Raw genomic sequence first — 16,161 nt, 5'->3', positions numbered from 1 at the left:
TGATTCCATTGATATGAAGTGTCTAGAATAGGGAAATCCATAGAGACAGAAAGATTAGTGGTTGGGCGGGGGGCAGGGAGGAAGGGGGAATGGGGAGCAGCTGTTTAAAGGGTGTGGGGTTTTATTTTGGGGTGATGAAAATGTTTGGGAGGCTGGGCGCAGTGGCTCACACCTGTAATCCCAGCACTTTGGGAGGCCGAGGCGGGTGGATCACGAGGTCAGGAGATCCAGACCATCCAGGCTAACATGGTGAAACCCTATCTCTACTAAAAATACAAAAAGTTAGCCGGGTGTGGTGGTGGGCACCTGTAGTCCCAGCTACTTGGGAGGCTGAGGCAGGAGAATGGTGTGAACCCGGGAGGTGGAGGCTGCAGTGAGCCGAGATCGCGCCACTGCAGTCTAGCCTGGGTGACAGAGCGAGGCTCCGTCTCAAAAAAAAAAAAAAAATTAGCTGGCCGTGGTGGTGCATGTCTGTAATCCCAGCTACTCAGGAGGCTGAGGCACGGGAATCACTTAAACCTGGGAGGCGGAGGCAGAGGTGTCAGTGAGCCAAGATCGCGCCACTGCACCACTCCAGCCTGGGTGACAAAGTGAGACTCTGTCTCAAAAAGAAAAAAAAAAAAGAAAATGTTTTGGAACTAGATAGAGGTGGTTGCACAAGACAGTGAATATACTAAATGTCACTGAATTGTTTGCTTTGTTTTTACTTTAGTTTTTTGAGACAGGGTCTTGCTCTGTCACCTAGGCTGGAGTGCAGTGGCATGAACATGACTCACTGAACCTCAACCTCCTGGGCTCAAGCGATCCTCTTGCCTCAGCCTCCTAAGTAGTGGGGACCACAGGTATGTGCCAACATACCCAGCTAATTTTTGTTATTGTTGTTGTTGTAAAGATAAGGAATCACTTTGTTGCCCATGATGGTCTTGAACTCCTGGGCTCAAGTGATCCACCTGCCTCGGCCTCCCAAAGTGCTGGGATTATAGGTGTGAGCCAATGTGACCAGCCTAATTATTTCCTTTTAAATTGTTAATTTCATGTTGCATGAATTTCATCTCGATAAATTCTTTTTTTAAAAAGCACCCGCAGAAGCTCAGTGCAATGGCTCACACTTGTAATCCTAGTGCTTTGGGAGGCTAGGGCAGGGAGATCACCTGAGCTCAGCAGTTCAAGACCAGCCTGGGTAACATGGTGAAACCCCGTCTCTACAAAAAATGCAATAATTATTTTGGTGTGGTAATGTGTGCCTGTAATCCCAGCTACTCGGGAGGCTGAGGCAGGAGGATTGCTTGAACCCGGGAGGTCGAGGCTTCAGTGAGCCCAGATTGCGCCACTGTACTTCAGCCTAGGTAACAAAGTGAGACCTTGTCTATAAACAAATAAGTAAATAAATAAATAAATAAATAAATAAAAATAAAAAGCACCCTCAGGCCTCATGGTAAGAATAGAGCCTCTCACCTCAATTCAAGAGGCTACCCCAGCAGTTTGTCTATTCCTCAGGGTCCGATCATACCCCTCCCTATCTCCTCTAACTAACTCAGCAGCTGAGGCACATGAAAGGTGAGAAAAACAAAAAAGTGGTCTTCAACATGGCAGAGGTCTCTAGCAGGAAAAACAATAACCTGTGATTCAGTGACCTCAAGCGGTAAACTGCTAACCCTTTCATAGGTGGAAGGCAGAGTGTCCTGATACTTCCTCTGATGTCCCCAACCAAACTGCATCAACTCTGGGTAAGCCCTACATTCTTTCCAACAGACGAGGAAAAACAAGTCTGTTTTCCTTCAGCCAGCTTGGATATTGCTCTCTTCTTCAAAGGGACAAAGGTAAATCAGTCACATACCTGCCTGTAATTTGGCCGAAGGGGGAGGCCTTCCAGAGGCCTCTCAGGGAGTTTGGATGGCTTGGCGCTCCAAGCCCAAGCATGAGGTAGAAAGGGTTCACCGTCTGGCCTCCTGTACCCAGGACAGCACCTGAAATCTAATAGGTGCTCACTAAATGGACAGATGAACGAATGAATAAAGGAGTGCCACTCCATTCTTCATGATCTCAGGAGAAATGGGCCTCACCTTAAGCCAACCCAACATAAGAAAATCTACATTTACAACCCAGATGAATTATCTATCTTCTGCTTTACAAAAGGACTCACTTCAGGATACCGGAAAATAGTGACATTTCTTTGTACTTAGAAAAGGATTTACTGCTGCGCTCAGTGGCTCACGCCTGTAATCCCAGCACTTTGGGAGACTGAGGCGGGTAGATCACGAGAGTCAAGAGATCAAGACCATCCTGGCCAACATGGTGAACCCCGTCTCTACTAAAAATACAACAAATTAGCTGGGCATGGTGGCAGGCGCCTGTAGTCCCAGCTAGTCGGGAGGCTGAGGCAGGAGAATCACTTGAACCTGGGAGGCAGAGGTTGCGCTGAGCAGAGATTGTGTCATTGCACTCCAGCCTGGCAACAGAGCGAGGCTCTGTCTCAAAAATAAATACATAAATCAGAAGTCCATGTAAATGTATCTAGGTGTAGGGGCTGAGGAGGTAGAGCAGTGGAGGGAAACGCTTCCCCAGCCTCCAGTCTCCATGTTCGGGTGCTCCCTGCAGCCACCCTACCAACCTACCCAGTGGTTCCTGGAGATTTGGCAGGGAGGCACACAGGCATGAAAAATGAGAGCCAAACACTCAGTTCAAGGCATCCAAACAGCCCCTGAGGTTGGCTGCACAACATTAGGAATGTACTAAATGGGCCAGGAGCGGTAGCTCACACCTGTAATCCCAGCCCTTTGGGAGGCCAAGGGAGGTGGATCACTTGAGGTCAGGAGTTGGAGACCAGCCTGGCCAACACGGTGAAACCTACCTCTATTAAAAATATAAAATAGCCAGGCATGGTGATGCACACCTATAGTCGTAGCTACTCGGGAAGCTGAGGCAGGAGAATCACTTGAACCTGGGAGGCAGAGGTTGCAGTGAGCTGAGATCATGCCACTGCACTCCAGCCTGGGTAACAGTGAGATTTGTCTCAGAAAAAAAAAAAAAGAAAATGTACTAAATCCCACTGAATTGTTCACTTTATTTTTTTTAATTAATTAATTTATTTTTTGAGACGGAGTCTCGCTCTGTCGCCCAGGCTGGAGTGCAGTGGTGTGATCTCGGCTCACTACAAACTCCACCTCCTGGGTTCAAGCAATTCTCCTGCCTGAGCCTCCCGAGTAGCTGGGATTACAGGCATGCACCACCACGGTCCAGTTAACTTTTGTATTTTTAGCAGAGATGGGGTTTCACCATGTTGGTCAGGCTGGTCTCCAATTCCTGACCTCAAGTGATCCACCCACCTTGGCCTCCCAAAGTGCTGGGATTGCAGGGGTGAGCCACCATGCCTGGCCTGAATTGTTCACTTTAAAATGAGTATGTTAGGTAAATTTTACCTCAATTTTTAAAAAAGTCCCTGAGTATTGTCCTCTCACACACCCTACAAACAGCCTTTGGGCCTAAGTGCCCCCTGTTTCTTGAGAGCCTGCTGACTCCTGCCAGTGCCTGCCTTCCTGGGGTGGTAGGCCAAGGTCCCAGGCTGCCTTTGCATGGAAAAGAGCTGGTGCACTTTATAGCAACCCATTGGCTCCTGACTCCCATTATTAAGCTAGCTCCATGCCCATAAAGTGAGCAACAGGTCTAAATGAAGACTGGGCATGGTGGCTCACACTTGTAATCCCAGCACTTTGGGAGGCCAAGGCAGGAAGACAGCTGGAGCCCAGGAGTTCCAGACCAGCCTGGGCAACATAGCAAACCCTGTATCTCAACAAAAAGTTAAAATACAAAATTAGCTGGGACTGGTGGCACACACCTGTGGTCCTAGCTACTTGGGAGGCTGAGGCAGGAGGATTGCTTGAGCCCAGGAGTTTGAAACTGCACTGAGCTATGATTGTACCACTGCACTCCAGCCTGGGTGACAGAGCGAGACACTGTCTCTAGTAATTTTTAACAAATCTAAATAAAGGTGCTCAGCCAGGACAAGTTAGGAAGTGCTGGAGTCTCTAGCCTGGGCAACGCAGCAAGACTCTGTCTCAAATATATATAGACACATATACATACATACACACACACACCACACATATGTGAAGTACTAGAGTTAAGAAAAGTCTTCTCTGGGGCCGGGCGCGGTGGCTCACGCCTGTAATCCCAGCACTTTGGGAGGCCAAGGCGGGCGGATCACGAGGTCAGGAGATCGAGACCATCCTGGCTAACATGGTGAAACCCCGTCTCTACTAAAAATACAAAAAAATTAACCGAGCGTGGTGGCGGGTGCCTGTAGTCCCAGCTTCTTGGGAGGCTGAGGCAGGAGAATGGTGTGAACCTGAGAGGTGGAGGTTGCAGTGAGCCGAGATCACACCACTGCACTCGAGCCTGGGCGACAGAGTGAGACTCCGTCTAAAAAAAAATAAAAGTCTTCTCTGAATTCTGCAACATAGACTGGCATTCAATTTAGTTTCAGGAGATGTCAAAAAGCTGGCTAGCAGAAGTTCGAGACCAGCCTGGCCAACGTGGCAAAACCCTGTCTCTACTAAAAATTCAAAAATTAGCCGGGCATAGTGGTGAATGCCTGTAATCCCAGCTACTCGGGAGGCTGAGGAATGAGAATCGCTTGAACCCAGGAGGCGGAGGTTGCAGTGAGCCAAGATCGCGCCAAAAACAAAACCAAACCAAAAGATAGCTAGTAGCTGGGATGAGAGAGAGAAAGACAAGAGAAACGTGTTTATTTCTCTCCTCTCTGTCTCTCTCTCTCTCTCTTTTTTTTTTTTGAGACACTGTCTCACTCTGTTGCCCAGGCTGGAGTGCAGTCACCATACCTGGCTAATTTTTTAATTTTTTTGTAGAGACAAGGTCTCTGTATGTTCCCCAGGCTGGTCTCAAACTCCTGGCCTGAAGCAATTCTCCTACCTGAGCCTCCCAAAGTGTTGGGATCACAGGCATAAGCCACTGTGCCTGGCCTATTTCCTATTTTTTAACTACTTAAAATTGTTTCAACATTCCGACTCCTTTGGGGTTTTGGAGAAGGGATTGGGGAAGCAAATAGTTCATCTGCTTACTAAGGTGGTCACTGTTATTTAATCTAGAATCCCGAGACCCTCGGGATAGCAGTTTCTAGCCTAAGGAGGCCTCGGGACTAGACCAGTTTCTCAAAGACAGAGCTGCGTGTGGTGCCTTTGTCATATCAAGATGCTCTGGATACTTGTTGGTCTCAGATTTTCCTGGGAATCCAGTGGAGTGCAGATAACACATGTATGTGTCTAAGAGAGAGTGCATGTGTGCACAGTATGTGGGAGGGAGCTACCAATGGTGGCTTGCCCCGAGCCCTGCACCCCTAAGGATGGTTCAGCTAAGGGGAACAACAGTCACCACTGGCCCAGGACAAATGACTGAATGAACATTCCAAGGCTGCTCTGCCCCTCAAGGACAGGGGCTTGGGAACCCAGAGCTGGAGGGAGGGCAAACAGAAAAGGCAGCCATCCTGCCCCCAGCCTGGGAAAGGCTAGTCAGGCTGTACAGGCCTGAGGCCTGTGCTCCAAGGTTTAGTCAGCTCAACTGAGACGTGGGTGGAGGCCGGCTGAGCAGGAGTCAAGATCTCCCGCGACAGCCTCCCATCACTCCCCCTCACCCCCTACCTAGTCCTCCCCTTCCATAAGAGCCTTTAGTTAGGCCCCCTTTGTTTCTTCCTCCATCATCAACTACTTAGGTAACCTTTGTTGTATAAACAAATGAGCCCCTGGTTGGGAGCCTGGAACCACATATCTGGAGGTATAGAGGTTCGGGGCTAACTAGGGCCAAAGCCTGGGTGAGAAGAGGGAGCTGCCTTGGGCCAATCCTTAGTCCTATTGGCTCCTGGCCAGAGAGGGGTTCTAACCATAATACAAACACTGCAGCCTCCAAGGAGGTTCAGAGATACAACTTCCAGCTGCTCCACCACTCAGGCAGTCTGAAGAAGTCACTGCTAGAGCAAGGGCCAAACTGTGATGTCACTAAGAGGCGGGGTTCCTTTATTCAGAGGTCAAGTCTGAGGAGATTCCTACTGAGCATGCCCAAGCTAGACTCCCCTCCTTCCCCCCTCCCCCTGCCCAACTCAGTAGAGCTATCTAACTGCAGACAAACAGCTGCTATCCACTAATGAGAAAATAAATGCATGTTGGCTTGTGGCCCTTGCCATGGGCCTCAACACCACACACTTTCCAGAAGGGGCAGGTGAGGGAGGAAAAGGAACGGAAGGAAGGGGGACCCTGGGATGCAGAGGGAACATCATAGTTCCCACAGGCAAGGGCTGTAAAGAATGAAGCTTCGGGAAGCATCCCAGGGGTTCCACTGTGATCCACTTGATCACAAACAAGAAGAAATTGCAAACACATAAGCAAAATGCTAAGTATCACTTTGTTGCAACTGACATCTCATTCAAAGCACAGGTCAACACATTCTGCCCCCAGCTAGGTCTACTAGTGGGGCTGCCGCCCCCACACAGAGGCCCACCCTAGATCCCTAGCTACGAAATAGGTCCCTGTGGGCTCCCAGGGCCCTGAAGAAGACGCACACACTTGCAGTAAGGGGATAAGAGGAAGTGGCCTTTGGACTTTTTCAAGCAAACTGAGATTCTTGAGCTCTTTGAAAGAAAGCAGGTGAAGAGGGCAGATGGCCCTCATGGGAGCTGTTCAAGGTGGAAGGAGATGAAGAGGATGTCCTCACAAGTTCAGGAATCAGAGGCTGGCCCCGAGGACAACAGTGTCAAGTCTGGACCATGCTTACCACTGAGAAAGCGCTTCATGGTGTCGCTGCTGGCCAGTTTCATGGCTGTCTGACCCGAGTAGGTAGCCAGTGTGGGATCAGCCCCATAGGACAGCAGCAGCCAGATGGTCTCCAGGTTGTCGTTGACCACCGCGTCATGAACTGGCCTGTGGAGGTGATACAGGGTGAGGATAACAGGGCCCAAGTGGGAACTGGGGTGTCTAGACTTAAGGCTACAGCATCAGGGGAAAAAACTGAGCTGACCCCCAGGTAACCTTGGTGTAATATGGTTTAAGACTTAGGACAAGGGAACCACCTGTAGCCTTGCAACTCTCCACTACCATCTCCCCAACTCCTCCTCTCTCTGTACCCCTTTTTCCTCCCTCCGATTACTCTCTCTTAGGTTCCCCTGACATCTTGGGACAGTTCCCATGGCACAATGTAGCTCTATTGGTAGTTGTGGAGTTCACTAGAGAATGGGTCCCTGACCTACAATAAAGTTAAGGCAGCTGCAGGGAAGCCAGGCGCAGTGGCTCACACCTGTAATCCCAGCACTTTGGGAGGCCGAAGCAGGTGGATCACTTGAGGCCAAGAGTTTGAGACCAGCCTGGCCAACGTGGTGAGGCCCCATCTCTACTAAAAATACAAAAATTAGCTGGGCGTCATGGCGGGCACCCATAGTCCCAGCTACTCAGAAGGCTGAGGCAGGAGAATTGCTTGAACCTGGGAGACAGAGGTTGCAGCGAGCCAAGATTATGCCACTGCATACCAGCCTGGGCGACAGAGTGAGACTCCATCTCAAAAAAAAAAAAAAAAAAAAGAAGGGATGGGCAGCTGTAGCGGGATACTTCAGTTCAGGGAACTGAAGGCCCTGGGTGACTGCCTGAGAGCAGAGATGAGCAGAAGGGCTCCACATGCCAGGCAGAACCCAAGCGGAGCCCCCTCCTGGATCTGCAGCTCCTGTCTCTAATTTGCCCAGGAAGTAGGCTCTCTGGTAGAACACAGGAGAATGGGTACAATTTCTCTAAGACACAGCAGGTGTATTTTTCTTACAGTGTCTAGAGATCAAATTTTAAAAATCAAATCTGGATATTACCCTCAGGTAAACCTCCCAGTTCCTATTCTGTCTGAGACAGGTCCCCCACCAGGATGAGTGGAGGGAAGGCTGAGTAGTTTTCCAGGTGACAGCTACACGTGATGGGATGATCCCTAGACAACCACAGCCTCCCCTTAGTAACTGATGTGGCCTGGCCATCTGGGAACTAACTCATTGGCTCCTGCCCTAAACTGGTTCCCTCTTGAGCCTATAGAAGTCTTTCCAAAACTCCTCCTGTCAAGGCCTCTCTGCAACTCGCAGTCTGGTGTGCTACGAAGGTTCAGGCTGAGGTAAGGTCTTCATTTTTTTATTTTTTATTTTTTTTTTGAGACGGAGTCTCCATCACCCAGGCTGGAGTGCAATGGCATGGTCGCGGCTCACTGCAACCTCCACCTCCTGGGTTCAAGCGATTCTCCTGCCTCAGCCTCCTTAGTAGCTGGGACTACAGGCACATGCCACCACACCCGGCTAATTTTTGTATTTTTAGTAAAGATGGGGTTTCACTATGTTGGCCAGGCTGGTCTCGAACTCCTGACCTCATGATCTGCCCGCCTTGGCCTCCCAAAGTGCTGGGATTACAGGCGTGAGCCACCGTGCCCTGCCAGCGGCGGGCAAGGTCTTTTGAGTGAGAGGCTGAGCTGGGAGTGAGGGCGGGACTGGAGGGAGATGCAGCCCTCTTGCCTCGTGCCGTCCTGCGCGCTGCAGTTCACGTTGGCCCCGTGCTCCAGCAGGATGTTCAGGATGTCAGTCCAGCCCCGGGAACAAGCCTCATGCAGGGCTGTGTAGCCAGCATTGTCACGGTGATTCACGTCTTCACTGTCTTTCTGGAGGCAGTAGAGAACAACATCCTGTGGGGACAGGGACAACTCCATGAGCAAAGAGAGGTCTAATTTTTGAACTTATATAACCCTGAGACTCAAAGCTCCCCAAGTATCTGAGGAGTCTCAGAGCCTGCCCTTTATAGCAGGGACACACTTCAAAATCTTTCATTAACAACGTCAGTCCTGAGCACAATTGCCAGGACCCCAGCTCTGGGCCATTTCCTTGGCAGCAGAGAGACTTTTTTTTTTTTTTTTTTCGAGACAGAGTCTCACCCTGTTGCCCAGGCTGGAGTGCAGTGGCGCAATCTCAGCTCACTGCAGCCTCTGCCCCCCAGGTTCAAGCAATTCTCCTGTCTCAGCCTCCCAAGTAGCTGGGGCTACAGGTGCATGCCACCACGCCTGGCTAATTTTCATATTTTTAATAGAGATGAGATTTCACTATGTTGGCCAGGATGGTCTCAAGTGCCTGACCTCAGGTGATCTGCCCACCTTGGCCTCCCAAAGTGTTAGGATTACAGGCGTGAGCCACCGCGCCTGGCCTGGAGAGACTTCTTTTTTATGGCCAAGGACCCTCATCTGGGTGGTGGTATTTGAGGTGAGGTCCCCAGAGAGGCTGACCTGCCCACCCAGAGCTCAAGCACTCAGACCTCGACTACCTGAGCTTGGCAAGCCAGCCCCAGACCAGGGAAATGAGATGTGGTGGAGAGCACGGCCTCTGGTGGCAATTCAAGAATAAGGTAGACAATTGTTTTAAGGACTATCCCTGGATGTGGGTCTCGGCAGGACCAACGTTCAAGCCAGGACAGTCAGTTCTAGCCCTCCCCTCAAATCAGGATAATCCAATAGGCTGGGTGCAGTGGTTCATGCCTGTAATCCCAGCACTTTGGGAGGCTGAGGCAGGCAGATCACCTAAGGTCAGGAGTTTGAGACCAGCCTAGCCAACATGGCGAAACCTCCTCTCTACTAAAAATACAAAAATTAGCCCGGTGTGATGGCAGGTGCCTGTAATCCCAGCTACTCAGGAGGCTGAGGCAGGAGAATCCCTTGAACCCAGGAGGCGGAGGCTGCAGTGAGCCGTGATTGCGCCATTGCACTCCAGCCTAGGTGACAGAGCAAGACTCCATCTCAAAAAAAAAAGGATAATTCAATACTGCCATTCATCCACACTTTAATGACTGCCTTCCTTGGATTGAGATGATGCTAGGACTACAGGTGGGACCCCAGGGACCTGAAGCACCCTAGCTAGCGTGGGCTGAAGCTGGGTGAATGAGGTGAGGAGGGGAGAGGCTGGCAGCATTAATGGCTGCCTGGCTTTCCAAAAAACGGATCCCACAGCTGCACCATTGCCAGTCCTCTCTGGGGCACTGGGGAGATAGGCCACTCCACCTTTCTGTCTGACAGCTCACAGGCTAGCTGGCTAGAGCGGCTGTGTGTGCAGCCTGTGTCAGGGGTGCTGCTACCTGTATATAGAAACTGTCAAGCTCCTTTACCTGGGAGAAAGCCTGAGGCTTCCCACCCTCCTCACCAGTGCAGATGTTTGCCTCTTCCCCAGGGCCCAAGAGGGCTCCTTCCACCCTCCCTGACAGGCTGCCTCAGTGCTCCAGCCCTATCCCATTGGCCCCTCCGATGGTTTCCTGTTTGCTGGTTTTGCCCAGGGTACAAGACAATTAAATTAACCTTGACAGCAGGGATTGGTCTTTATTTTTGTTTTAGGTCTCCCTCGGCAGCTATCCAGGCACCCACACTAGGTGCTCATGAAAGATGGGCTGCTTGCCAGTGAGACACTGTCACGTTAGCTCCCCAGGGCTGACCAGTCTGGCTGGGAGTGTGGCTGGTGTGAAACGAGTCAGGTATAGGGATGGAAAGAATTAAAACCAAAGGCACACTCTGTAACTAACCCAGCAACTCCACTGCTAGGAGCAAACCCTGAGGAAATAATCCATATGGTAGGCAAAGATATACACTCAATAAAAAGTGGGGAACAATGGAAACATCCAAGGTGTAACTGAATTATGGTGAATGAGTCAGTCTTCCACCTACCCTGGCACTTGGGAATCAAAAGACCTTGGTTTGAATTCAGACTCATATACGTAGTAGTTGAGTGATCTTGGACATATCAGTGAACACTGCAAAGCCTCGATTTTCTTACCTATAAAATGGGGATAATAAATCTACTCCATCGGCTTACTGTGAGATTAAATGATATAAAGTAATCAGGCTCTTAACATGACAAAAGAAGTGCTCAATAAATGCCAGCTTCCTTTCTTGCCTTCTTTCTAATCTATAGGGAAGTGGTATAAGGTGGGGTTAGCTCAGCCTCCCCGCTCAAACATGATCCTGGCCCCTCTGCGAGAGGCGGAAATGAGGGGAAGCTGGAGGAGGAGATGAAGAGTGAGCAATAAATCACCCCTTGTTCCTTTCTGAGTTGGGAAACCACCATACAGAGAAATTCAAGACAACTTGGATATCCAAAAATTGCATTCCTGGTCTAGGAATACACTGCATGATACCATTTCAATTGCATTCATCCCAAATTGACATTCAAACAAGTTTGCATTCTCACACACTGACATCCAAGCGATGAGGGGCAAGGCAGCCCCAGGGCAATCTGAGGTGTAGATGCTCAGACCAACGGCGCCCTGTGGTCAGTCGAGAACTCCCTTACCTTATAGCCAAGACGTGCCGCCCTCTGCAGGAGGGTCTCACCAGCATTTTTGTTCACTATGAGCCGACGTGCCTCTGGGGGGATCTGCCGGGCTGTAGGTGACTCTGAGGCCTCCTCTGAGCTGGCACTTCGGGACTTAGAGGGTGTACATGCTTCTGTGGGTTTCACTGGGGTGGGAGATTTGGGAGATCGTGTCTTCTGCTGGCTCCAACGACCTTTGCCCTGGAAAGCAGAGATGCAGTCCTAGGTCAGGTCAGGCCAGGCAGCTTATCCATCCACCAGGGTCATCACTGCCCTCAGTGGCCAAGGCCATCTCACCTTATCTGTGTCCATGCTGTACTTTGCTTACACTACCCCAAATGGCCGAAAACTACTGTCAGGTTTGAGGCCAGACGCTGGGCCAGGCGCTAACCATGTGAAGTCTCTCCAGGATGAACACAGGTTCCCATGAGTTTGTAGCCGGTGGGGAGATATGAAGAGGTTCAAATGCTCAACCCCATAAACCAAGGAATGCCACAGGGATTGTAAATCAGAGATTGAGGGGATATCCTAGCTTCTCTCAAGACTCTGCATGCCTTCTTTACCTGCCTCAATCACCATTTATTGAGGTTTTTATAAGTCTTATCTGTAAATAGGCAGAAGCAAACTCTGAGAGTAAAGAGAAATGAGACAGCTATCTTTTTTTTTTCTTTTTTTGAGACCGAGTCTCACTTTGTCGCTGAGGCTGGAGTGCAGTGGTGTTGTGATCTCTGCTCACTGCAACCTTTGCCTCCCAGGTTCAAGGGATTCTCCTCCCTCAGCCTCCTGAGTAGCTGGGATTACAGGTATGCGCCACCATGCCCAGCTAATTTTTGCATTTTTAGTAGAGAGGGGTTTCGCCATATTGGCCAGGCTGGTCTCGAACTCCTGCCCCTAAGGCAGGCAGATCAGTTGAGGACAGGAGTTCAAGGCCAGCCTGGCCAACGTAGTGAAACCCAGTCTCTACTAAAAATACAAAAAATCAGCTGGGTGTGGTGGTGCACGCCTGCAGTCCCAGCTACTCGGGAGGCTGAGGCATGAGAATCGCTTGAGCCCAGGAGGGGGAGGTTTCAGTATGCCAAGATCGCGGCACTGCACTCCAGCCTGGGTGACAGAGTGAGACTCTGTTTCAAAAAAAAAAGAGAGAAGAAAAGAAAAAAAATTGCCAGGCACGGTGGCTCACACCTGTAATCCCAGCACTTTGAGAGGCTGAAGCGGGTGGATCACCAGATGTCAGGAGTTCGAGACTAGCCTGGCCAATATGGTGAAACCCCATCTCTACTAAAAGTACAAAAAATTAGCCGGGAGTGGTGGCAGGTACCTGTAATCCTAGCTATTCGGGAGGCTGAGGCAGGAGAATTACTTGAACCTGGGAGGCAGAGGTTGCAGTGAGCCCAGATAGAGCCACTGCATTCCAGCTTGGGCAACAAGAGCGAAACTCCATCTCAAATAAATAAGTAAATAAATAAATAAACAAATAAATAAATAAGTAAATAAGTAAATAAAAGAGATTCTCAACCTGGAGTTGATGCTATAATTGGATGAAACTTTGGGGGGCACTGGGAGAGGTGGCATACTTTGCATGTGGGAGGGACAGGAATCACTGGGGGAGGCCAGAGGGCAGACTGTGGGAGTCAGCCTCTAAGATGGCCCCAGTGATCCCCTGATCTTCATGCTCTTATGCACCTTCCTCCTACAGTGAGTAGGGCTGACCTACGTAACCAACAGGAGACTGCAGAAATGACAGTAGGTGTCTTCTGAGGCTAGGGCCTAAAAGACACTGTGGTTTCTGCCTTGCTCTCTTTTGGATCTCTCACTGTGGGGAAAGCCAGCTGCCGTGTCCTGGGGACCCTTGAGCAGCCCATTGGAGAGATCCATGGGACAGGGAGAGGAGGCTTGCTGCCAACAACCAGCATCAATGTGCTAGCCATGCGAGCAAGCTACCCCAGAAGCAGATCCTCCAGTCACGCCCTCAGAGGAATGCTGCCCTGGCTGATACCTGACTGCAACCTCATGAGAGACCCCAAGCCAGGCCTAGCTAAGCCCCTGAATTCCTGACCCCAAGAAACTGTGTGAGATAACATAGGCTTATTGTTGTGTAAAGCTGCTAAGTTGTATAGTAATTTGTTATACCCCAATAGGTAACTAGTATTTCCGACTTATCCAAACCCCTCAGAACATCGAGGCCTCAGTTCAGTCCTCTGTCTTCTACCATATTCCACAACACTCTGGGCCCTCTTCCTCTGTGTAGCCAGAGTACCAAGTCTGAACCACATAATCTGATGCCTCACTTTCTTCTTTCCATCCAGAGTTTCATGTGTAAGTCTCACCTCTCCTGCTAGATTTTCAGTTCCTTGGGGACAGGGTTCATATTGCCATCATTTTTCTGTTCCTTACAGCACTTAACTCAGGGCTGGGGACATTATTATTATTATTATTTGTTGTTGTTGTTGTTGTTTGTTTGTTTGTTTTTGAGACAGAGTCTCGCTCTGGCACCCAGGCTGGAGTGTAATGGCACAATCTCGGCTCACTGCAACCTCTGCCTCCCAGGTTCAAGCAATTCTCCTGCCTCAGCCTCCCAAGTAGCTGGGGATAAAGGCATGTGCCACCACGCCCAGCTAATTTTTATACTTTTAGTACAGACGGGGTTTCACCATGTTGCCCAGGCTGGTCTCAAACTCCTGATCTCATGTGATCCACCTGCTTCAGCCTCCCAAAGTGCTGGGATTACAGGCGTGAGCCACCACGCCTGGCCACATTATTACAACAAATATTTGTTGACCTGTTTCAAGCCAGCTGTGTGCAGAGCCCTGGATGGCCAGAAAAGCTGCCTAAAAAGACATCAAGTCAGGAAAGGAGCAGTAGAGAACAGAAGATGAGGGCTCGGGGCATTTGTTTCCTCTGGTCAATCCCAAGACAGTGAGAAGCCATGATCAGTCCCCATCCTGAAAGGGCAGAGAGGTACAAGCCTAGCAGGAAGTCACTAGCTATGAGGGTACAATGTTGCTTTATCGCCAGGAGGATAGAGTGTACAATGGCAGGACTGGAGGATGCTGGGTAAAGTACCAGGGTTTCACTAAGCCAAGCCAGGAACCAAAGGGTGACTCTCCTTTCTGGAGGCCAAAGCTGCCAGAGAGCAGCAGCAAGGCAAGTTGCCTGGGAGGGGGAGGAGCAAGAACAAGTGGGGGACCCCTCCCCCTCTCTCCTTCCCCCTGGCTCTGAGCCCCTGTGGGAAGAAGCCCTTGGCCAGTGCCCCGCTTTCAGTGTTGCAGGAGCGTTCCCCACCCTCCCCCACCTCTTGCTTCCTGCTACAAAGCCCCATGCCATGGGGGCAACCAGAGCAGGTGGTGGTGACTGGGAGAGAAAGGAAGGCGGGAGGGGGAAAGGAAGGTCACGGGGAGGGACAAAAACCTCTCCAGGAGAACACTGCAGCGGACACACTGCCAGGCAGAATAACCAGACAGAAGCATGTGAGTGTGCTGCTGAATCTCGGGCGCTGGTTACCTTTGTGTGGGCTGGGGCCATCCATCTGAGTGTCTGGGGGAGGAACAGGGGGAAGGGGAGGGGGAGCAGGAGCCTGAGATGCCCACCTTTTCCCAGCGCTGCTTGTGGTGGCAGCATTTTCTGTCCAACTGCCCCCCTCCCCCAGTGCCTCCCGAATACAAACAGAAGCCCCCCATTCAGAGCTTGAGAAACATATGGAACGAGCCAGGGCTCCAGAGGCAGACAGGCCTATTTCACGTCCCAACTGCATCACTCAGGACCACCCAGTAACCTCACACAAGTCCCTTAACCTCCTTGAGCCTCAGTTTCCTCACTACAAAATGAGGATAATAAAGGTGCCTACCTCCCAAGTGCCACTGCGGGAATTAAGAGCGATAACATGAATGAACTGCCTGGCACAGACCAGAGTTCCCTGCTCTTTCCCTGGGCCCCTGTCCTCCCACTCTGGGGAGTCAAGGGAATGAACGCTGCTACCCTGCCATGCCATGCCTCTGTTCCCTCCTTCTTGCTTCTGCCCGAAGCACAATGATGCACAGCAACCCTCGGAGAGCATTTTATGGTTATCAAAGCCTGTCACAGACATTGCTTCCTTTGTTCCCCCAAGCACCCTTGTGAGACAGAAAGGGCATGAAGCAGCAGCTCCATTCTTCAAGATGAGGAAATAAGCTTGAGTCTTGTCTGAGCTGGAAAGAGGTTCTGGGAGGGGGAAGGGGAAAGGAGGGGAGACGAGCACCTGGGGCTCCCACCTCTTGCCAGTGCCATTCGGGGATTCCAGTAAGAATCATGACCACCAAAGCGCTAGGCGTGATGGCTTCCGCCTGTAATTCCAGCACTTTGGGAGGCCAAGGCGGGCGGATCACTTGAGCTCAGGAGTTTGAGATCAGCCCGGCCAACATGGTGATTTTTTTGTATTTTTGTACTAAAAATACAAAAGTTAGCCAGGCATGGTGGTGGGCGCCTGTAATCCCAGCTACTAACAAGGCTGAGCACGAGAATCACTTGAACCCAGGAGGCGGAGGTTACAGTGAGCCGAGATCATGCCACTGCACTCCAGCCTGGGCGACAGCGCATGACTCTCAAAAAAGAGAGAGAGAGAAAAAAAAAAAAAAGAATCACGACCACCAAAACAAGCTGAAGATGGGCTTTTGTTTTTGGCTGTCAATGACAAATACATATTATGAGTATACATTTGAACCCGGACCCTCACTTCTCTCAAATGTAAAGTTCATCCAGGTTGAAGAGTGATTTTTTCTAAGGATACAACATGCAACCTAACACCAATGGCATGAACATCAGAC

At 50.4% G+C, this 16,161-nt stretch overlaps 1 protein-coding gene across 7 annotated transcripts in view; it reads right to left on the bottom strand.

Annotated features, from left to right (window-relative positions):
- BCORL1 (BCL6 corepressor like 1) overlaps window positions 1-16,161 on the bottom strand; it is a 77,056-nt gene that overhangs the window by 11,067 nt on the left and 49,828 nt on the right. For 6 of the 7 annotated variants that reach the window (XM_063634733.1, XM_055266848.1, XM_055266847.2 and 3 more), the window contains 3 exons: window positions 11,342-11,563; window positions 8,537-8,703; window positions 6,781-6,926 (listed from right to left, as the gene is read on the bottom strand). In XM_063634733.1, the coding sequence (XP_063490803.1) occupies window positions 6,781-6,926; window positions 8,537-8,703; window positions 11,342-11,563 (535 nt within the window). The remainder of the gene's footprint in view (window positions 1-6,780; window positions 6,927-8,536; window positions 8,704-11,341; window positions 11,564-16,161) is intronic. The other variant, XM_055266849.2, reaches the window with a different exon arrangement.

Source organism: Symphalangus syndactylus, chromosome X, assembly GCF_028878055.3.
Source record: "Symphalangus syndactylus isolate Jambi chromosome X, NHGRI_mSymSyn1-v2.1_pri, whole genome shotgun sequence".
In the NCBI taxonomy this organism is placed as follows: Eukaryota; Metazoa; Chordata; class Mammalia; order Primates; family Hylobatidae; genus Symphalangus; species Symphalangus syndactylus.
The sequence above is the reverse complement of the archived record's forward strand: the minus strand, read 5'-3'. Positions and strand labels throughout refer to the sequence as shown.